The following is a 23,497-nucleotide window of genomic DNA, read 5'->3' as shown; positions in this document are numbered from 1 at the left end:
CTTAAATCCCCATCTTTAAAAAAAATTGGCTCACATAACATAAAAATCCCCAGAGGTGACAGAGGTGGGTATACACATTCCAAAATGTTGAATGTGACTAATCAATCTGGATGTGTTTTGCCTCTAGCATGGAAGGTTAGAAAAGAGTGTCAAAAAATTTCAAGCACTTTGGTTCAAATTTTCGTCAACATTAAATTAGTTTGTTGTTTTTGGGAAATATTTTATTTATGCCAGGATGTCTCCATAGAGCAGCACAGCCTCTCCCCACTCTTCTCTTTAATGGGCAGGATGCTTTTTGATTTCCAACATGTTTTTGTATAAAATTGTTGGATTTGGTACTGTTGTCACCATTGAAAATTGAAAATGATATTCCCAAGCCAAGATCACGTATGTTACTTTCATTAATTTCAACACGTCATGTATTTGCCCTTTCATACGATTTTTAAAAGGATCTTGAACATATTTCCATGTCGGTGTGTTTGTGGTTTGATGTTCAAGCCACCAAGACAAAATGAAAGGTAGAGGACTGATCTCCTGGATCATTTGAAGTATGTCAAATGCAAAAGTGCCCCCATTTAAATGACGCACAAAAAGCCTTTGTTGGCACTTCACTGCAAAGGAAACAGATTCTTAATGTGCAAGTGTCTCTGACAACCGCAAACCTGGGACAATATATTTATGGTGACAGTTTTCCATTATCTGTGTATGTGGCTGAGAGACTCCTTCAAACCTTTCAGCGCCAGAAAAGCAGAACAAATCCAGTAGTTGCTTCTCAGCCACAAGATTAAAAGTACTTCCAAGTCACATTCATAAGCATTCCTCTTTCCACTTCAACCATGTTACTGTTTAAAATACACTCGAACATGAGTCACAACCTTTCAAACGCAGGAGAAAATGTGGTGTCATGGTTGTCAGAACACAAGTCTTGCAGGGTAAATAAACATGTGGTTTTTAATCATTCCAAAGTAAATTTCTTTCCCCCAAAAAATAAACCAAAACAGGCATTCAACGTGAAAGGAAAAAACCCAAACAAAAAATAAATTGCATACATTTATTTATAGCATAAATTTTAATAACGTTTATTTTCTTAAGTAAATGGCATGTTGTGGTTGCTATATGTTCAGGTTTGTGGTTGCCTAAATGTCGAGGTGTAGTGATAGCATTCCATTATTTCAATGTTTGTAGTACTTAAGGAGTACTCACTGGAGGTGTTAAGATCAGTCACTTGTACCTCAGCTGCATATCACACATTGCCATGGATATTCATTTCATAACTGCCATTCTACATAGTTATGGTGACCATATGGTCATCAGTCATCAGTAATGCTTGTGTATTCCTTCTCCCCAGTTTCCTTTGATACCTTTCCCACAACAGTACTACAAGCAAGGAACACACACTCAGTGAGCATACTATTAGGTATTTATTGGACTTATTAAGTCTTCTGCTGCTGTAGCCTATCCACTTAGAGGTTTGATGTGTTCAGAGATGCTCTCCTGCACACCACTGTTGTAATGCGTGGTTATTTGTATATCGTCACCTTCCTGTCTAGGTTGATTGGTCTGGCCCTTCTCCTCAGACCTCTCTCATTAACAACGCATTTCGGCCTGCAGAACTGCTGCTCACTGGAAAAAAAAAAATTGTCACACCATTCTCTGCAAACTCTAGAGACTGTTGTGCATGAAAATCCCAGGAGATGAGCAGATCAGCAGAAATACTAAATCCACCCTGTCTGGCACCAACAAAGTCACATTTATTCCACATTCTGATATTTGGTCTGAAAAACAGCTGAACCTCTTGACCATGCATGCTTTTATGCATTTGGTTGCTGCCACATTATTGGCTGATTAAAATATTTGCATTAACAAGCTGGTGTACAGGTCTACCTAATAAAGTGCTCACTGAGTTTTTGTTACATTATATTCATATTCAAAATGCATCGGAAATAATGTGGCAAATTTACAGAGCAGCTGAACTTCACTGAAGAGTGCTTAACTTAGTTTGTTTAGGTTTACAGTGAAGTTAAAGGTAATTGGAAAATGTAATCCATACTCGTTACCTTTTATTTAACTGACATATTTATATAATTCAAGTACGTACTGTAGGATTAATGGCTTATTGTTTTGACATCAACGAAGCCCTCCACAGCTAATCCTGCTAGCAATGCTTAATGTAAGCTAATCAGCTTTAGATAGAACAAAGAGGTACATTAAAATATATTAATTGCTTATGTATAACATAAATGTATTCTAAGTATTGTAGATTCCCGGAACAAATATGTTGTCTTGAGGTCATGGGTTGAGAAGTGTCATGAAAAGATTGAAGCTACCTTCACACCTAGCACTATAACTGTAAATGATAACAACAACTATAACTATATAAAGCATACATTCTGTAACAATATCGTTCCACACTGTTGAACTGTATTGTTTTCTGAAGCTTCATTTTCAAGATGAAGTACGACTATTTCACTGATCTATACTATTGTACTCACTTTCTAAAATAAACAAAAGGCAACTTTGAAGATCTCATTCCAACTACATTCCATACTGTAGTTCAGTAATGTATGCAGGATGGTGGGATGTCTGTTATGGAATGAGAATGCCAATGAAAGATGCAGCACAAGGATTGTCCACTTTATAATCACTTTTTTTGATTGACTGAGAGTGCTTTGTGCCCGCCTGTATAGTTCTAGTTATCGTTTTGCATTCAATTATATGTTAGTTATCATAGTAGCATGAACATACTGTATGTATTGTTTGTTACGGCAAATGTATTGCTCATATAATATTATAGCTGTTTGTATTGGACTAGGTGTGAAGATAAAGTTATCTTTTGTTTAATTTAAGATATTAAACTGAGATGCATGGACCAATTGCATGTATCACATAAAGGGCCAAAGGGATTCTACTTTAAATTTTTTCTTTTTAAGTGGCCTGTCATTAAAATGTCTAATCCACATACAGTAGCAGTCTTAGTAGCCTTTTATTAATTACCGGAAGTTACTTACAAGCCAGTCAAATTCTGAAACACTGATTAAATTATGAGCTCTAATTCAATACATTGACTATTCTCATAACAATAAAGATTTAATGTCAGGAAAAAGTTCAATCCTTGGGCATTGTACTGAATATTTCTTTAGCCACTGGCATTTCATTGAGTCTCTTAGAAGGGAAAAGGCTAACTTCATATCTCTATTATCTCCTGTATAAAGACCAAGATGATATTTCTTACCTCTGCAAAAAGGAGCAGGGAAGTCCCATGATGCCCCACTTCCCGGGCTCACGATGCAAGTGAGTACGGCATGGCCCTCCAGGATATATCCCATCAAGCAGCTGTAACGGATTTTGTCACCGATGTTGTATCGTGACCCATGAATGATTCCCTTTGGTATCAAGCCTGGGTTACCGCACGTGTGACTCGGCAACACTGCGAACACAAGAAAAAGACGGAAAACACAAGTTAACATGCTTTTCTTTTTTATTATAAAACAAGCTGTTTTTGCAACTTCAGGGTTTCATCCAAGCAATTTAAGTCAATATGAAGTGCACATATGCTTAAAAATTGTTGTAGAATGTAACAATGCTTTCTAGGGGTTGTTCCGTAATTTGCATCACCTTACAAATTGCACATGCCCCTGTACTATGTTTGGGACACAAAGGTCTATAACTAAGTTGTATTAATTTTGAAGTGAGAGAACTTTCATGATGTGACAGACACATTACAAAGAGTCGACTCCCAGGGGGAATGTCTGCTCACTGCTGCATCCTGTCAGCTCAGACACGCAGGTGTCAAAAACAAAGCTGCCCGCTAGACAAATGCGCCTCTGGGAATTCTCTGGCTTTCAAAATGAGGAGAACACCCTTATTGCTCGAAATGAGTTTTTAAATCGGACATTGCCATGTGAGACTTAAACACTGTATATGTACTGGACGTGCATTCTCCCCTGTGATTTGGCAGCATTACTTGAGGAAGAGGGGTCTATGCTTGTGGATATGTGATTCCATGTAAATGGCCTTCTCACACAGAAGAGTATTAAAAAAAAACTACACAAAACATTTTATTTTAGTGCAGTCATCACCAAACAGTCAATTAAAAAACATTTTCTTCTCTATGTACCGAAAATGTATGGAGCACATATAGTCAAAGCCAGCTCATCATGTGTTTACTGCCTAGTGTTGTGCAACCAGTGATAATGACCAAATCTAAAGCACACTAAAAATGAGGTTTGTGATGCTGAAGACAAATCTAATTGGTCATATAACATTTTAAATCAAGATCAATATGCCCTGATACCACATGCAAATTATTCAACATCAAGTTTAGTACATGCACTAGGTGGAAAGTAGCTATATTGTCATGAGGTAGACCCTCGGAAAAAATATGCCCATCTGATTAAGCCTCTTTTATGGTCAACAGTAACTTTAATTTTTTTCTGCATAAAAAGTTGGGAAAGTTGTCTTTGAAGAAACAACATCTCTAGAGGTAGAGCACCCGGGCCTTTCCTTTTTCACACATAGATCACGGAATGGACTAAGATTGTAGAAAAATCATTGTTGAAAACTGGCTTTCATTCACAAGAGGAACTGGGTGGGGTCAAAAGACATGTGCTTCTTGCAAAGTGGAGCAATCAGAGGCAGCCATCGTCTGCTGAATGAGGACACATGGCCTCTGTGACAAGAGCTGAGAGATACTACATCTAAAAAATGAATACAGACGGGGGAGCCGCAATCCCTCTGATGCACATTCAGTCTCCCTCAAGGGCCGAGCTCGCAGTCTTTATAATCAAATATTCATAATAATGCCTTGCATTTGTATAGCGCCTTTCTCACATTCAAAGCACTTTACAGTAATGAGGGGGAACTTTCCACTACCAATGTGAGTGTTCTTAACCGGAACACTCACCACACTCATCAGCTGAGTTGGAGATGGAGAGTGATTTTCAACCAATTAAGTTTGTCATGATAAGGTGGCAGGTTCAGAATTCAGCAGGACACCTGGGAATCCCCTAAACTTTATGATAAGTGTCATGGGATCTTTAATGACCGCAGTGAGAAAGGAACTCAGTTTTATGTCTCATCCAAAAGATGGAGTCTCCTGAAATACAGCATTGCGCTGGGGTTTATTTCACCAGAAGAGCGCCTCCTCCTGGCCCTTCAACACCACCTCCATCAGCAACAGGAGGTCTCCCACTCAAGCAATAATTAAGCCCACATCTTAGTAGCCTTCACAATTTGCAGGATCAGGCTACATAGTGGCATAGCTGCAGACAACCAAGTGCATGTTTGCAGTTAACGCAGACCAGTAAATGCTATATAAACCAGAAGGACCGGAATGGCAGAAGGGAGCACGTCTTAGGAATGATTTGTTCATGGTTGTGACATCAATGGCAAAAGTTCTGGAGATTATCAACAAGCAATATGTTGTAAGAACAAGCCAAAACATTTAGAAAGTGTCTTTTAAAATGGTCGACCTTGAAAGGTAACAAACTGTTCTTTGATTGAAAATACATGTTTGAAAAAAGAAAAAAGCACTGCATCAGATGAGCAGAGCCAAAGTAAATGCTGAAAATATGAGATATCTGAAAGTTCTCAAATATTTCTGTTTCTTGTTTGTATGACAGAAGATTCAGACTTGGTAAATACTATGTAACTAATGTAACTCAAAAGGTCCATTATGGATAACATGCTGCATACCCTATTTTTCCCTATTCAAACGGAATTAAAGCTTGTTGAATGCAGACACAGCAGTCATATTGAATTTGCAGCCTTCTCGTCACTGTCAAACACCAATACATCTAATGTGATAATATGCAACAGTATCCACATATTACCTTGTAAATTTTTCATTTCATCATTTGTAATCTGGAATGATGCTGAAGGCAGCGTTTACATGCGTTTATTAACTTTGTGGAAGAATGCTGCTGCATCCCTCCATGCAGAATTCCAGACACTGGTACACGTAGACTATCCCCAGCAAATACAAGCTGTTCTGATGGCATGTGGTGGCCCAATATCTTCTTAAATGACTTAATATTAGGCTACATTTAGCCATTGCCTACAGAATGAAGTGCACAACTTTGGAATGTACCTTTACCACAAAATGTTTCAATTCACAGCATGATGTCTGACTCCCTGGTAAGGATATACCTTATTACTCAACATATGAGTCATTGCTGCAATGTTTTTGCAACCTCAGACTCTTTCAACTGCCGGCTCACTCAATGAACACACGCTTTGTATACATGAAACGGTATAATTAAAGGGCTAAAGTCTTCCATTGTACGGTTAATAGTATTGGGGAAATGATTGTGTGCTTTCTATAAAACATGCAGTACGGGTCTGTCTGTGTATTTGATGCAACTAAATAATTTTGATATCCATAGCATGGATTGTACATTGATTTATTTCAGCAAACATAAGCTGAACACATTACATGTGGGAGACTAACAAAAAAAAATAGAAAGAAAATCCAGCCCCTACTTTTAAGCTATGTTGTTTTCATATGAGATATAAATGTTCCATAATATTCAGCAATTAATTCACCGTATACATAAATCAGCTTTTGAGTCCCAGTTATTTTATTAGTCAAAGAAGATGAATCACATTTCAGTAAAGGACTAGAAATGTTTTGGGGGTTTTTTGTAATCAAATCTGTTCCAATCGTAAGAGGAAAACAAGGAAACCTGGAAATAAATGTTTTGACGTCATTAATAAATTATGAATGAACAGGGAAGTACTGCACTTTTCCAGCTGTCAGTGTGTGAGAAATAATCCACTTCTCTCCTCCAGCCTGGCTGAGGCTGCTTTTTCTATTGGAATACATTTAAAACGAAAACACTACATATGGACATTTTCTTTAAACAAACAGTAGCCTTACAGGTACAATAAGTAAGATTTTTGTGTCAAAACATTGTTACAAGACCATTGTAAATCCCTTCCTGTCATTGAAAAAGGCTCACTGACATGTTGACTCACCCTCTGTCTGTGTTCATAGTCCTTACATTCGGGTTTAAAAATATACAGTTTACACAGCGATGCTCTGTAGCAAAACATTGTAGAGCTGTACAATAATTCAAGCTCATTGGTTGAAAATTGGTTATAATTGCCACAGCCAATGGTGTTTCAACATCAGCACGTTCACAGAGAAGAGGGAGGGATAAACAGTGTTGTGGTTTGAGGGTGTTTGTTGCTGCAATTCCTCTCTTGACTGTTAGGAGCCTGAAATTACCTATTGTACCTTTAAAGTTTTTTTTCACCTGAGGAGCAATCATAACACTCCAGCCAATGATACAGAATGGTTTCAAATAGCACTACGTTGTGTAGAAGCTTCACATTTGCCCATTTTCACAGCCCTTATCAGCCTTGCAGTGAATGGAGTCCATGGCTTTTTATTGTTCTACCCAGCTATCTCCCATGCTGGGAAAAAGTATCAATCAGTTCAACACACAACTGCAATTGTTTTGCATGCAGTATGGTTTCCTCGATGAATATGCACTAGATACATCAAAACCCAGTACCTATAATTTCAGGAAACAAAAGCACTTGAAAGTAAAAAGTACAACTCAGACTGTACTGTACAGACTGGATTTTATTCATATTCAGAGCACAACTTTGTTGGCTTTTATTCCAGAATAGGTGAAATGCCTTATTTACAAACATTAAATCCATTAAAGTGATGGATTTATGTTGGTTTTCTAGTAGCTGTTAATGAATATGACCATTCATTAAGAGCAACTAGTCGCTACAACAAAATTATACTGTCTAACAATCTCTGAAATTGGTAAAAAAAATAAAGCAGCAGTAACAGACAATAACAGACTAAATACTTTGCTTCCCAGTTCAGCCTCCGGTGAAGCTATGACACGTCCCATCCAAAAGCAGGTCATGACCAAGCCTTAGGCCTGCCCACTTCCCTTCTTCACCTTGTCTGGATAAAGGAGCCAGCCAGCCACACACACACACACACACACACAAGCACACACACACCAGAATACTAGAATACTGTCAATATCAAATCCCATCTGTGCTTCCCACTTTACGCAGTGTATACAATGCAATATGTAATTTTATGGTTGAAAACCCTGACTACAGAACAGTGAAAAATCATTGCAGTATTGAAAATCTACACTTTGAAGGGAGTGTAAAAAACAATGAGAAAGGTAGTTGAGAGAAAAAAATGTCATTCAGTCCTTTAAGCATTACCTCGTCTTGTGAAGAAATTCTAATGAAGTTATTTAAGTGCCACAGGACCAGAAGATTTTCTTTGTCAACAATCCAACTCCCATGCCTGATGGTGACACTCAGACACACCTGCGGCAATCTAGGTAATCCAATTTGTTACTTCAGGTGCGTACAATTGGATTAAAAGACAGAAACATACATTCCACTTGTTTAAAATGACAGAATGTTGAGGTTAGCATAACATGTGGTTATTAGTCAATCACTTTCTTTCATTTATTTAATCATTATTTATTTATAAATGCTGATCCAAGAATGATGTGAAGCTACAATATTGAAAGTAGAAACACACCTCTGAATCTGACTTGTGGCACACATCAAATTCAGCAAAACACATTTATTGCAATATCACTTGTATATAATAATATAATATATTTAATATATAATTTAATATAATCTGTTGGGAGTCATACTAATAATGCTTGTACATGAGAAATACTTATTTTTGTGGAAATGTGTACCCAAATGTACAGTGCCACTACTGTTGATAAACAAAATAAATGCAGTGATGTTTGATATCTATGTAGGACATACTATACTCATGCTCAGCGCCAAATCAGATTTCAAGGGAAGATAACAGGTTCAACCTTGCCTAATAATAAAACATTTTTTGGAAAATAGAATAAGTTATTTACAAATCTACATGCTTACAGGAGGCCTCCCATTTGAAAACTAACCAAATGAATCCCTGCATACCTTCAGTTTTTTTATTTGAGAGTGGCAAAGGATAGCATGTCTGCAGAATAACAAACCTGCTTTATGTTAACATGGGATTCACAATGGCTCAAAGTTATAGTTGAGATGTCATTTGTTTCAACCTATAAAACATATTCTCTTAAATAGAGCATATGAATTTCTGGCATGGGGGGATTGTTTGAATAAATCTGAATGTACCGATGTACAAAGGCTTCCACTAATTATACAGTATCGTAAACGCATACAAGAAAACCCAGGAACCCAAAACCCCTTTGTTGCTTTATTCCAGAGCAGTGGCCTATATAGAATCACTGCAGTGTGAAGTCATGCCTTTTGTTCGTGGTAACTGAAACTGCTGCTAGACAAAGGCACAGTAAACAAAACACAAAACAAAGTAATATTGTTGCGGCAGAAGTTTTTAGCTTAGTGAAAAGCGAATTATTCAGCTTTTCCAGCCCTTTGTATGTGGAGAAATATCCATTTTTAAATACCCAGAAGACAATTAATTGTACTGTCATCCTGTAGTTAGCTTGCTCATCAGTATAAAATCTAAAATATGAGAAAAATAATGCAGAACAGGCTAACTTACATATGGCCACAAAATTGAATATAGGATACAAGTTTCAATACAGCTAGATGTGTCAAAAAAGTATATTGTGAACTCCGCATCCAATCTAAAATCCCAGTTTATATAATTCCCCTCTGTATTAATGCAAAATGATGAAAAGCTTCCTATGACTTGCAATAATTATGATTGGAAAAAGTATAGTCATTTTTAAGATGTTATTTATTTGTTTTTCTGCTGCCAACACAATTCTGAAGTCAACTTTGTCCTGTCCTTAACTTTGACTTAAGTGCAAATGCAAGCCCTATTCCTGTTCACAATCATGGTTGGGAAGTTCATTTTGGAGACTGTGGTTAAAGTCACTAAACTGTGTGTGACAAAAAAATAATTTAATTCAATCATTAATTTAAGAACACAATAACTTTGATTGTTTGCTGGACTGCTGTATATTAATCCTTCAAAGGGTGGCCTTAACATTCAGAAGAGAGTAAGAACATCATAAAACGAATACAAAAACAAACACCTGCACAGATCATTTAATATGTGTAGTACATGTAAGCTGTAATCATAAGAAGAACAAGCACAGCAGAAGCAATAGGTGTCTTTTATGCTTGCGGTTGTTTTTGTTTAGTTTTTTGTGCTGTTTTGAAATTGAGCTGTAAGATCACATGTCTGCCTTGACCTTCAGACAAAGTAAACTGGTACATTATTGTTTTTCTCATCCTGTGTCCCTTTCCAAACAGCGAGGCACATTAGCCACCCCCTCTCCATCCTCCATTCATACTGCATTGATCTGCTTGCTATGGAAATGTTGTTTCAAGTATTTTTTTCAGACAGGCTCTTCAAAGGAGGTAATGAAATCAATGTCTTTCTTCAGACCGGTCTTTCCTTCTTTCATCCTTGTATAATATGTTCAGTAGTGTTGGGAGGGGCTGGACATTTCAGTAACAGAAAATATTAACACAGCAATCCAGTCTAGAAAACCAAAAAAAAAAGGAATCGCATATAAAAATTGTGGTAAAGGCAGATATTTTAAAAACCCATTGCTTTTCAGCGAGCACATGAAATAGTGAATCCGAGTTCCACTTTAAGTTGGCCGGAGTTGATGCAAATTATATCAGCGAAATCAAAGACTTCGAGAACTTTGGAAATATACACGGGGCGCACCGTCATGTAGCTGATACGCGCCGGTGCAAACAATCAATTCTCATTGAACCGGGGATGAGGAATGTAAATGCGAGCCCGGGCGATGTGATGAAGATACATTAAGTCTGAACGCTATACGAGTCAATTTCCTGCAGACCGCGTAGCTCCGTAGGCTGCTGTTCGCAAGAGACTCGCGGGTAACCTTAGCATCTGTTTCTGCCCCATGCATCATATGCTCTAGCAGAGGTCCCTGGCGTGCCGCTCCGGGAAGCCACGGGTCATTTCCGCCAACCGCAACTTCTGTCCGACGAGAGCGGGGTTTACGACGCGTCGCAAGCAAACACACATTTGCTTAAGACGGTCAAAGGGAAGGCGCTAAAGCATTAAAAATTGTTGTTCTGTAAATAGCAGCGAGGCACAATGAAGGACTCTATTGTGTTAAGAAGAAACGCTGTTACAAAGAAAATTGTAGTAGGCACTTCTCCTGGCAGGGAAGACCGCCAGTGAGGCCGATGTTAGCGTGAGGCCTAGAATAGCCTTTGTATTTTCCGTGTTTGGAAGGGAGGGGGAACAGATCCTGCATAAAAATGAATCATTTATTCATGTGCGCTGCAAAATCACCCTCAGTTAGATGCCTCCAGCAATACGTAGCTGGAGTAGGAGAATGTTCCTCAGTTAAATACTGCATAGAAACTCTATGTATTAAAGCTATTGTTATTTGCACAACAATGCCACGAACAATAATATGTGAATGTGGAAAATGCCAGGACTGACTGTGTGTGGGTGTAGGTGTGTGTGTACAGTGTATATTATAGCCTCAAATATTGCAATGTATATATAATATTGCAATATTTGAGACGAAGGACATTGAATTAAGCATATAATCTTTGCAGTTTTATTTATTTTTTGTCACTTAAAAGAGACATGAAAAAAATGTATACAAGCATTGCCTTGATTATTTATTTTCCTTATATTTTTGAAGATTGCTTTGTCGTTATATATTTTATGAGCTAAGTTGTTCCAGAGAGTATTTGAGGCAGGCGGGTGAATTGAATAACAAGACAATCAAACAATCACAGTGTAAGCCCTCGTGGTGGTAGACCTACCTGGAATAAAGTTAATGAAACTGAGAATATAACTTCAGGCTAAGAGCAGCAGTAACACATAAATATACAGTACAGCCTGTATACTTTGGATGCACCATTTCGGAATTTTACAAGATGCAGGTACTGATTTATTTTTTCTCAAGGCATTGTAAGAATGCATGTTTACCAAAATGGAGGGGCGCAGATAGGGGAGGACAACAGGTACACATTGTCCCAGGCCCAGGCCTGAGGGGGCCCAGGATAAGGGCTGTAACCATTTTTAATTTGTTATAAAATACATTTTGTCCCGGGCCTGAGAATTCATAGCTGCGGCCCCGCTGATTTTGGCTAAAATATATATATATATTTTTTTTCTGCTATTGTTCCAGTGTAAGTTTTCCCTATGCCCCGTACCTCTGATATCATCACCACCCATTCCCCCCGCCCTTGGCCCTCGGCAGCTGTTGTTCCTTTACCTAGGGGACACGAAGAGGCACATCTGCGATGTCTGTCCACATGCCAGAAGAACCAGGTGATCGCAGGCCAGAGAGTGAAGTGGTCTGGTAGGGGTTTGGGATTTGTCGATAGGCTACAACTGCGGGGGATCATCCCTGCTTTAGCCATGTAGGCGAGCAGCACAGTTTTGAGTTGACTGTGAGCCGTGACCGGTAGCCCGGAGAGGACAAAGTAGCAAAAACTACAGCTAAGCTGGAGAATCCTGTAAGCCTCTCCTGAAGCTTCAGGTAACTGATGCTGGATTCTCAGTGATGGAAAGCCTGTTGTCTGGTGTCACAGCGAGATTTATGTTAGCCTGTGATACAGACGCTGTTGACTTTTAATAGGCGAGGCTATAGATGGGACGTAAGATTAAACCTATTTGCGGGCAGTGCCTTGAATAACCGTCTTCGCCAGATCTGGTCAGAAGGCTTGGTGGTTAGCTGTTCTCAAACAGCACATATTCAGTCCTGTGGGATCAGTACAGAATTGCCGTTTTGTCAGAGCAAGAGTAGCAGACTGTGTGGCAGAAAACCACACCACGCTGTGTAAGGTATAGCCACAAAGGTATCAGAGGCCAGCAGGACACCGCCCAAGGTTGTCTTGACTTCGGTACAGCATGACACATATCACATGTGCAGCCATATGCAATGCTACAAGGTTTCTACCCCATACACAACATCGGAATATCCACTGAGGCCAGTCCCTAGACACATCCTGCATCCCTCCAGCTCAGTGAACTGTAGATATGCCTGGCCCTGCATGTCTTTGTACCCAGATCAGCTGCTGTACAGCTTTATGCTGGCTCTGGAACAAAGGCGTCAGAGCCTGTAGTACACAACAGTACACAACGGCTTGCTACTAAGCAACCACGGTGCCGTGTTAATGGTCATGTTAATCTACTGTGGCCTACTGCAGTGTTTATCGAAGACTCCTTGAACACATACTATACTATCGAGATGACAGACTGGCTCACACACTGCTCGTATGCTACAGTGGCAACTGTGTGCAACTGTGTGATTGGGCTGCCCTCCCTGTTTACCCAACACAAATCCGAAAGTGTGTGTCCCATTCAGCTCTATGTGCATCTGAATGTGAAATATAGACTGATTTATAGACAGTTAAAATTATAAGTTGCCAAGTAACAAGTATTTATTTTCTAGTACAAATATTCAAAACAATACATTTAGTTATAACCACACCTGCATCAGATGCAAATTTGAAATTCATTCATTCATTAGTTGGTGGCACATTTTTTTTAAACCGCCTGCAGATCTGACACTTTTAACAAAAATGTTATCGCACAAAGAGATCATACAGTTTGTACAAATCTGGATATTGATGAAAACAGATATCTTATAATTGACAGAAAGTGTGTTTCAGGTTTTTAAAGGATAAATGTTTTTAGCTTGCTGTGAACAAAACATTTGACTTTTTTAAATTAGCACTTAATTTGCAGCTTACATTTTCATTTTGAAGTAATAACTTCTGTAGAATTGTACTGTTGCCAGATTTCTAAATAATCCCTCCAGCAGTCTGTTATAAAGCGGACTGGAGCCACCATGGGAACAGTCATTTGAATTAGCTGCTAGGGTGCTGAATTGCTGAGCAGAGAGGACATTAGTCCCAGAGGAGGTGTCTTTTGTTCCCATGATAAAATGTGCTCTCAGTTGTAGTAAAAGTCTAGCTGTAAAAAAAGGTTTCCAGAATATGTGAGCCACTTCAGGTACAAGTGTCACACAAAAGAATCACTTTTAATGTGGTACTTCCTTGACAAGCCAGCTGCCATTATTTTACTGTCAAAATGATATTTGGCAGCAAATAATAGTTAAACTCAACCAACCAATTTTAAAATGACATTTTACACATATAGACTCCAAGTAAACACATTTTATAGAATTCATTTTGAATATGGATCCATAATAATCTAAATTGGACCCACAATACTTGGTCTGTGTAACAGTTGAATTCACTGCTGATATTATATTATTCTTAATATTAATATGCACTGCATCCAAGAAACACATTTTTCTTGCACCTATATGTTAAACAATAGCAGAAGGTAGAAACACGAGGCAAATAAAATGTGAATTTCTAAATTTAATCCAAATTTAAAGTAGCTGTGGAATTTCTCAACTCCAAATGCTTTCAAGTTGGTGAAAATACTATGAACAGATTCAACAAAAAACACACAACACACATGAGTTGTGTGTCACTACTGTGACTTCTCCATTTAATATATGACTAACATTTCTGGAGTCTGTAATAACTACACACATCCATTCAATTGATGAAAGACATATTTACTTGCAGTATTTTATAATGTGTGATAAACATGTTACTTTTTCTATTGATTGGACACAGTTTACTGCTGTGCCCTTTGTGTAATGTAGTGTAATGTAAGCTAGTTCATACATTTCATGTCACATGATGGATACACTATTTTCATTTCATATCACAGACAGTAATGAAAGGTGGGTGGTGTTTATTCTCCTTCTCCTTTATATAGCTTAATCAATGAAATATAAAATATTAAATGTCCAGCCTAGGACAAATAGATCATACTGGCCAATTAAAAACAAATATTTCAAATATTTTGTTTGTTCAGTACAGCCAATCAAAATCAGCCACGGAGCCACCGAACAGGAAGTGAGGATATATCTCAGCAATGCTTTGATGTGTTGATAACAACCTTGAATTTGGTGTCATGGTGACTCTACCCTGCTGGACAACTTGGCCACTTCAACCCTGCCTGCAGGTTTAATTATAATCCAATTTTCACCTGTTTTTTAAAACGGAAAATAAAACTTCCAAAATATTAAAACATACCAAAATCACTTACTCTGGGAAAACCTGAAGAGATTAATAAAGAAAGAATAGGCATAAAAAACTCTTAAAATGGTTCAAATATGCATGTTATGACAGGAAAAACTCATACTGTAGATGATGTGATAACAGAATCTAAAGAGGAAATTAAAGGCATACATAGCCACTGGAGCTGGTATTTGGAAGAACAATAAATAAAATATGAACTTGACATGCAGAGAATGTACAATTTTAAATGTCTCCAACTCGGTACCCGTTTAAAAATGGTCTCCTTTTTCTTTTTGTTATTGCCTTCAAAATGCCAGCTTTCACAACGGAGCAAAACTGAATTGCTGGCTCTACCATCAATGTCCACTTTTGAAGGGGCACTCACTGTTCTTGGCACCCAGTGATATTAATTGCAAATATAGTTTGAGGTGTATGTAAGTAAATTGACTTTCTTAACAAATTACTTTGTTGAACTTGCACATACAGAACAAAGACTACAGTCTGTCTGGTGAGAAAAACATAGACCTTGGATGAACGATTTTAGCCATCAACAAAGTAAGACAAATAATCAATTTGAGATTTGTGTGTCATGACAATATATATAAGTGAGCCCTTTTCGGTTTTCATCTGAGTGACATCCTTTTATGTTGGACAAAAAGGCATGGGAGAATTCTGTATTTTCCAATAGATTAAAATGCAATTGCTTGGAAGACACCAACGTAGTACAGAAAATATCATATTTAGGAGGGCATTCATTCAGTGTAGATCAACCAACATTTCAGATTTTCTGCGAAGCTATTTTCAAATAAAAACATTGAAAATATTCTTAGAAATAATAAGTAATTGCACTGAATCAAAACATTTTTTTCTATATTTTATGTTATTAAGTGCGATATTGATCCAAAAAAACAGCAAAAAAAAAATAAAAATACAAAAAAAAAAACACTTTGACGTTCAGTTCATGCAAGGGAAACTCTTTACAGAGATAAGTCTCATAAACACAAAAGCATTGATAAAGCAATTTTCCATACACCTGCTTTACAGCACTTGCAAAAACCATCAGAAATAGCCTTATGTTTCAGACTTGGAGTGAAACCAAAATGGCCTCAATGGACCTTTAAATTAACATTCTGATACGTGACACCACATACTTGTTATGAATTTCACTTGTTTTGTGTTTGTGTGTGTGTGTGTGTGTGTGTGTGGGGTTGTGGGTTGATGCTTCTCATTCACCCATTCATATACACTAACACACATATTGCTGATTGTTTGTCAGGAGCATTTGGGTGTTAGGTGTGACACTTTGACACACCCAGAGTGTGATTTATATTGCAACAATGCTGTTACAGCTGCTGAATGCATCTCAGAATTTTTAAGGAAAACAAAAAAAAAAAAGATTTCTTACATTACGTATTAGACAGATTACTTCATAATTTAAGTTACTATTATGGGCTTGTTTTGTTCATCTGAGATACAGCCTTGGTTTGTTAGAAATCACCTGGCAGGTTCAGGTAAAATGGCCGTTCCTCCAAAAGTAACTGGACAGTTCCCTCCAAAGGCTTTGACTTGAGATGCATAAGCTCCCTGCTTTATTGTATACCAGGGTGCTTACCAGGATGCGTGCGTAAGTGTTTTCACGAATACATTTAGTAAATAAATTGTTAAACTCAATCAAGAAGCAGAAACATTTTCACAAGACCCATTAATTAGAGGCTTGATCCCCCACCCCCAGTGTGAAAGATTACTGCCTGGCTCTGAATTGTTACTTTACAGAATATATCATTGCTGCCAATGCTGATTATACGTATATGTGAAATTAATTACCAAAGTGCCTTGTGCAAAAAGCCTCTTAGAAAAACTTACTTGGTGTGTCCAACAGTATAGCTGATTTATTGTTAAAGAATACATATATTTCAGAACACAGTGAAACACCTTGATTAATTTTGTCTGGATATACATTACATTTTGTGTCCTTAATTATATTTTTGGACAATTAAGAGAAGTGGCATCCAAACTACTCCCCCCCAAATGTTGGTGCCGTTATCAAGGCATGGGGGCTGGTGATCACGGTTATGGAAAGCCCCAGTAGGAAGGCACTGGGGAGTACTGTGAAGGTCAGCACTTTGTCCTCTTTCATCACTGAAGCTCCACTGGATTCAATTTCACGACGTTAATTGCGTAGCGGGAAAGCGGGGCGGTGGTGGAGCAACGCCGCAGAGAGGTCATCCGCGTCAAGTGCATGGAGGAGCTTTCCCAATAGACAACAGAGGAAGTATGATTGAGCCAGGAAAGACCATAGACGTCAAGCAGAACACACGGTCTATCCAATAAAGGCTGCCCATTCTTTCCATTGCGATCTTTACGAATCCCATTGTTGAATTACATTCGGTAGTTACAGTCGGGTGTTGACAAAAGGATTGGATTCAATTCAATGAAGAAGTTCATAAAAGAACAAAAGTGGTCCGTTAAGTGTGCCATTTTTATTTTGTGGAACATGATTGCAGTTTATGATTACATAAATTACATGTGATTTGCCATTACTTCATGGCATATTTGAGATCATTGAAATGTTCAACTATTTTTCTGATAATAGATCTTAGTGTAATCATATGATTTTCCTTTTGACTTGAGAATGAGAATGTAAATGGACATTATCGTTCAACATAAAAGATTATAAATGAAAGAAAACATCCCATGGCACTTTAATACTGTAGTGTGCACCAGGCATAATAAAAAGGTAAAACTGGAATAACTGATCCTCTCTTGTTTGAAAAGCTTAGGTGTGATGGCAAGAAAAACCGTGAACTGTTCAAAGTTACATATCATCAGTTGAGTAAACCACCTGTCTGTCATAAAATGCTATTAGATTAAAGATTTATATAAATTATGTCTACTTGTATACTGCACTTCTAGCTGGACTTTTTCAACTGAATAACAGGCTACAAAATCCAGCTGCAAAAAACTGCCTCATTTTGAATGCTAGATTGATAAACACATTTTTGAAAGTTTAATAGCTCAGTTTGGATCGGTCCCCTTGAGCAGAAGATACTTAGCCTGAATTGCTTCAGTGCTTTTTCAATTGTCAAAATGAGTGGTACACAACTGGATCCTTTAAGCAAATCATTGAAATAATTTTCCTCACAAAGTTTCTGTTACGACACAAACAATGTTCTACTCAAGGGAGGGCAATGCTAAGAAAGGCGTTTATTTGTACTGATCAGTCACATTACTAATCATTGGGACTTAATTTTCGGAAATACATTTTGAGGTATTTCTGTATTCAGCCATACCACAATGTGGCCAGGGTGGGATTAGGTTTTCTGGAACATTTTTTAATGCTAAATAATGAGTAACCATGGCGCTTTACAGACCGGAATTCTAGAAAGACAGAATGAGCTTTGAATGCCAAAATCCATCATTTTTTGATGAATGGAAGTACATTCCAGTGCCCTAGTATCACGGTCACACCCAATATCACATGTCAATATCAATATCATATAAAATGCAGGCAATACATACCATTCAGTATAACGGGCAGCAGGGCTGGGCGATACAATCTAAGAATTATTATTTATTATTTTTAAGAGCAATAACAGTTATCGCCGCTGGGTGGCGTATTGCCTTTATTTCAATCTTTTTTCTTTTTTTTTTAAAACTAACTGATGCAGGACCTCCAAACCTCCAGAGGCCTTGTGAAATGCCTCCAGGGGAAAATAAAAATACTTTTCTCTGCCCAAAGTCACTAGTCACATGAGGATTAGGGCCCCAGTATTGCTGTAAACAAATGTAGCACAGGCTAAAAAAGCTGTCTGTCTTGCATTTACATATTACTACATTTGGCTCCATTATCAGGAAAGGTTTCTAAATGCACTAAGATTATATAGTTACTGCTCGTATTGTCCATGCTAATTGTAATACTTACAGCACAAACTTTATGTAACATTTGCAAAAGGATATTTAGACCACTTTGTTACAGGGCTATCTTGTACTGTAATGTTATTGTAAATAATAAAAATAAATCATACAATTATCTCTCAGTACCTTTCCCAAAAAACAGTGGCCATTGATTTATTTGGATTGTTATATTTTTATCCCCTAAACACAATCCTCCACACATATAAAATGATGAGATGGTTTCCTAATATCAACATTGTTAATTCAGGATGATTTAGAATATTATCCCCTCCTCAGACAGGGACTGCGTTCTGATTATGTCCTATGAATAATGTAGTCAACAACTCAAAAGAGCTGTGTGGAGAAGTGATTGATATCAGGGTTGCATTCAGAGCAAAAGAAAGCCCCTGCTGACTTGTAATTATGAGCAGAGATTTCGTTCTGTGGTGAGAATGATTTGTCATTTACCTGCATGTCTGTCCGGAATGTACTGGAAACGGCATCAGGAAGCCAATCCTTTATTTATGTCAAACATGACAGGCCAATCATGCTGCTAAGCGCTCATTGTCAGATGTGGATGATAACACCTGTCCAGAAGCCTGTCTCTCTGAAGCGCCCCCACTCCCTGCCTCAACCACCACAGCAGCCAATAACACTGGCTTTGAAAAAAATATTTCTTTTTTTTTAGGGAATTGACCAAATGACATCCCTCTCAAGAGTACTTTCTTTAGTGCGAATGATGTGACGATGTTGGCGATGAGGACAATAACAGCTTAAAAAATAACCATAAAAGCTATGAACTGAAAGTGAAAAAAATGTGGTAATCGCACACACGCACACACACCTTCAGTGACCAGACAGATTCCCAGACGCAGACTTCCGAACCGATCATTCACATCTCGATCGCCGTTATCTCGAGCCACGCCCGGGCTGGTAAGACGGGTGAGAAACGGCGGAGCCATTCTGTCAGGAGACGGAGTGAGTGAGAGGCACTGCTGATGCGGCTCGGGCGCAGGTTGTACGAGCGAGGCTGGGCTAAAGCCGGCTCTCAGCTACGCCCCGCATTACTCTCCCTCTCATTTATGCATGAGTCGCATGGCGCTCTCGTCCGTCAGCGTATCCTGGCAACAAAAAAGGTCCGCGTGATGGACGGGCCACCCTATTTACCTGACGTGAACTCAAGGCACCGCCATGGGACGCTGTGTGCTGTGTGAGCTCCGCTGGGTAGCACCGCCGCATCAACTATCTCAACTGGAAAGAGGACTCTGCTGAGTGGTGTGATTGTTCTCTAAGAGGAATAGGATAGCCCGGTCATGTCGAAGGCAGGCTTTCTGCAAATGGACGACAAGAGGCTTCATTATTGAACATCCATTGATTGGAGAATGTTTTGGTCATTTCATCTACCATGACTAGCCAAACATTATGTGTTGGCCAGTGTTTCATACATTTGCATTACATGTAATTTGGCTGAGGCTTTTATCCAAAGACACTTTCAGTTGATTAGACAATCCTCCCCTGGAGCAATGCAGGGTTAAGGGCCTTGCTCCAGGGCCCAATGGCTGTGCCGATCTTATTGTGGTTACTTAACCACTACGCTACAGGCCTCCCCTACAAGCGAAGAAGAAAAATATTTATCATTCAAACCTGGGGTCTCATTCATTTACTATTGTTGTAATGAATGGCATTCATAACTGAATGGCACAAAGGCCATGCGGTCCTTACAATACACTCAAGGTTCTCTCAGAATAACTGAAATACATTCTCCCACAGAGCTTGTGTATTACGGGAATAAACTCCCTTTGCATGTTTGGGCTCCATCTTTAAGTGTAGGCTCACAGCGCTGCCTTTTAGTCAATCATATAGTTAAAGATGTGTGGGAAGGGAGGATCGGGACCTGGAGCTGTCAGGTGGGCTGTCACCCTGTGACGCCATGTGAACGCTGGGGTTCGCCGTTCCGTGTGGTGTTGGGGTGCTGTCAGCGCAGGATCATTCTCGCGGTTGCGTATACCCCCTTTTTCTTCTTTTAGATATGCTTCCATAGCATAGCACCCCGGGGCCTTCCTCTATTACTCTCAAGCCTGTACTTGTGCGATACTTAACATCGTAATTATCTGGTTCATAACTCATTTCCATTTCTGTTCCGTTCCCTGGGGTTTCCGCCCTCCAGACCCCCAGCCCAAGCGTTAACGCAGCCTGCAGGCCTGGATGCAGTACCTCGCTCTTCAGACATGCCTGTGAATGCACATTTCTTTGCCTGGACTGTCTATTTCACCAGACAGTATAATACCTCAGGCTATTATCTGCCCGACCACTTTGACTGTTTGCTCCGACAGATTCCTCATGACATCCCTATTAACACTTCGCATATATTTAACTATTGATACTGAGCGGGCCGGCGGAGGATGGGCTCCCATCTACTGCCGGGTCCCTCCTGAGATTTCCTCTCACCAGGGAGGCTTTTTCTCAGCAACATTTGGATGTTTTTTTCCCATCCCAAGATACCATAAGAACTAGACAGCTTGCTGAGGTCTATTCCTCTAATATTACAGCACTTATCACCAACAAACAGCTACAGTGAGCTCCGTGATTTTTGTGGCAAAGACATTTTTCCGTAATTTGGCTGTGCATTCTGCAGTTTTTGTTTTGTAATCAAATAGTTGACGTGGTTAAAGTGCAGATTCTTAGCTTCAGCGGAATGTTTGGGGTATATACAACTTTTGGGACGTATATTCAGTAAGTTTTCTCATGACTATATGAAACAACCAGTTTTTGGCTTTGAGGTTTGTTGCTTTAGCACTATGTTTGGGATCAATCCTTTTCTGTAGGATGAAGCGCTATCCAATTATTTTGATCAATAGTAGATATCTATTTGGATAGTCAATATATGTTTAGATACTGTAGAAAACAGTGACTGATCTATTGAATGATGGCAAAAAAAAGGTTTTTGCTGCAGTCAGGTTCAGCTTAAAACAGAAATAAAGACAGTTATAAGAATCCCCATAATAAACCCAATAATATCCTAGATTTATTTGACCCAGGTGTTTCCCAGGTGCTAATAACAGAACACAAGGGTTAAAGCCAACAGATATGCCGTTATTACACACTTCTTATTGTGTGCTTTACACCCGCATGCCTTTTGCACAGTAGCTCATGAATCCACCATTTAAATCTCACTGTGAATAAATTACAAGCAAAGGTCATCAGTGTTATTCACGTTAATTGAGTTAAAACAAAAAATAATTCTGAGTGCATACAGTCCGGCGTGGAAAGCCCTGGGCCCAAACAGCCTTTGTCTCTAACTTTTATTTTAGTAAATGCAACTGTTACTCTTTTTCCGCACAATTGAAATTTTATATTATTTTCCTGATGGAACTCACTGAACTGAGTTTGCAGAAATAAAAGAAGCGCAGCATTTTTTTGATTCAACTTCAACAGAAAAAATATTGACTAAATCTATGCATAAAGTCCAGATCTAAGCATTTTACGATGCCAATGGTTGTTGTGACAATGGTTCCTTATTCTGTAAGGAGTTAAAACTGGCTCTCCCTCTATGTGTTTCAGAAATGCACAAATGACACAAATCACAGTAAAGTTGGTATCCTTGTGACAGAAAGGGTCCAGCAAAGTAGCTTTCAGTCCCAAAAACACACAAACTTTGAGAATCATGAATTTAATGTCCATTGTTTACTTAGCAACTCTCCAGAGGAAGTAGCATTGAATAATAAATGTGGCATGTGGAATTGTGGGATGTGTTTGTGTTTGATCTTTGTTGATGTGTTGGGGATTTAAAAAACAAAATAAATGAAACCTATGCACAATCAATTGATTAGTAAATGAGATAGCTAGTAGTAGATATACTTATTTTCTATACTCTTCCAGACCTATTGTAGAGATGGAGGGGTAGGGAAAGGATGACGGGCTGAAGAAAGGGAGATCATTTCAGCACATTTCTTCCCTGAGGATAAAGGTAGGTAGTATACAATATATACCTGTAGTATTTTACAAACAAGACCCATAATATCATTTGGTTACCAAAATGTCCTCTTGAAGTCTTCAAATGACCTTTTTTGGAAACCCGCCGAGGCATAGCTCAGAAAAAACAATGTAGAATACTCACGACCAGGCACTGACAGCAGTATCTATATTGTGTTGCCTCTAGAATTCAAATGGAGAAGAACATCTAGTATGTCTAATTACTGTCTACTCCATTATGTTTTTTCAAATATATATTTAGAAATATGATACTGGGATATCTCTGAGGAAATATTATGGATTCATTCTCCAGCCATACTTGTTTTTTCAGGGCAATGAGAATCCATTCATCCTCGGCTGAGTAAATGGAATTAAGCGTTTTAAATGATAGGCAATGTGCAAGCTGATCTTGATCATAAGTGAGTCAGTAAATTTAGCACTAAAAAGCAGTAACGTACGGAATTGTGTGACAGATCACATATGAGCACCGCTAAATCGATTCGACTTAGCATTTAAAACGAAACAGTAATGCACGGCTTTTATCTCAATCATAAAGTGCTTTGCTGAAGTGAGCACAGAAACAGCAGAAGTT

The 23,497-nt window shown here is 38.6% G+C and overlaps 1 protein-coding gene across 1 annotated transcript in view; it reads right to left on the bottom strand.

Moving 5' to 3' along the window:
- LOC133117936 (CUB and sushi domain-containing protein 1-like) overlaps positions 1-23,497 on the bottom strand; it is a 503,171-nt gene that overhangs the window by 192,217 nt on the left and 287,457 nt on the right. Inside the window, exon 4 of the mRNA XM_061227463.1 lies at positions 3,233-3,427. Within this exon, the coding sequence (XP_061083447.1) occupies positions 3,233-3,427 (195 nt within the window). The remainder of the gene's footprint in view (positions 1-3,232; positions 3,428-23,497) is intronic.

This window comes from Conger conger, chromosome 18 (assembly GCF_963514075.1).
Source record: "Conger conger chromosome 18, fConCon1.1, whole genome shotgun sequence".
NCBI lineage: Eukaryota > Metazoa > Chordata > Actinopteri > Anguilliformes > Congridae > Conger > Conger conger.
Note: the sequence above shows the minus strand (reverse complement) of the source record. Positions and strands in the feature narration are given on the sequence as shown.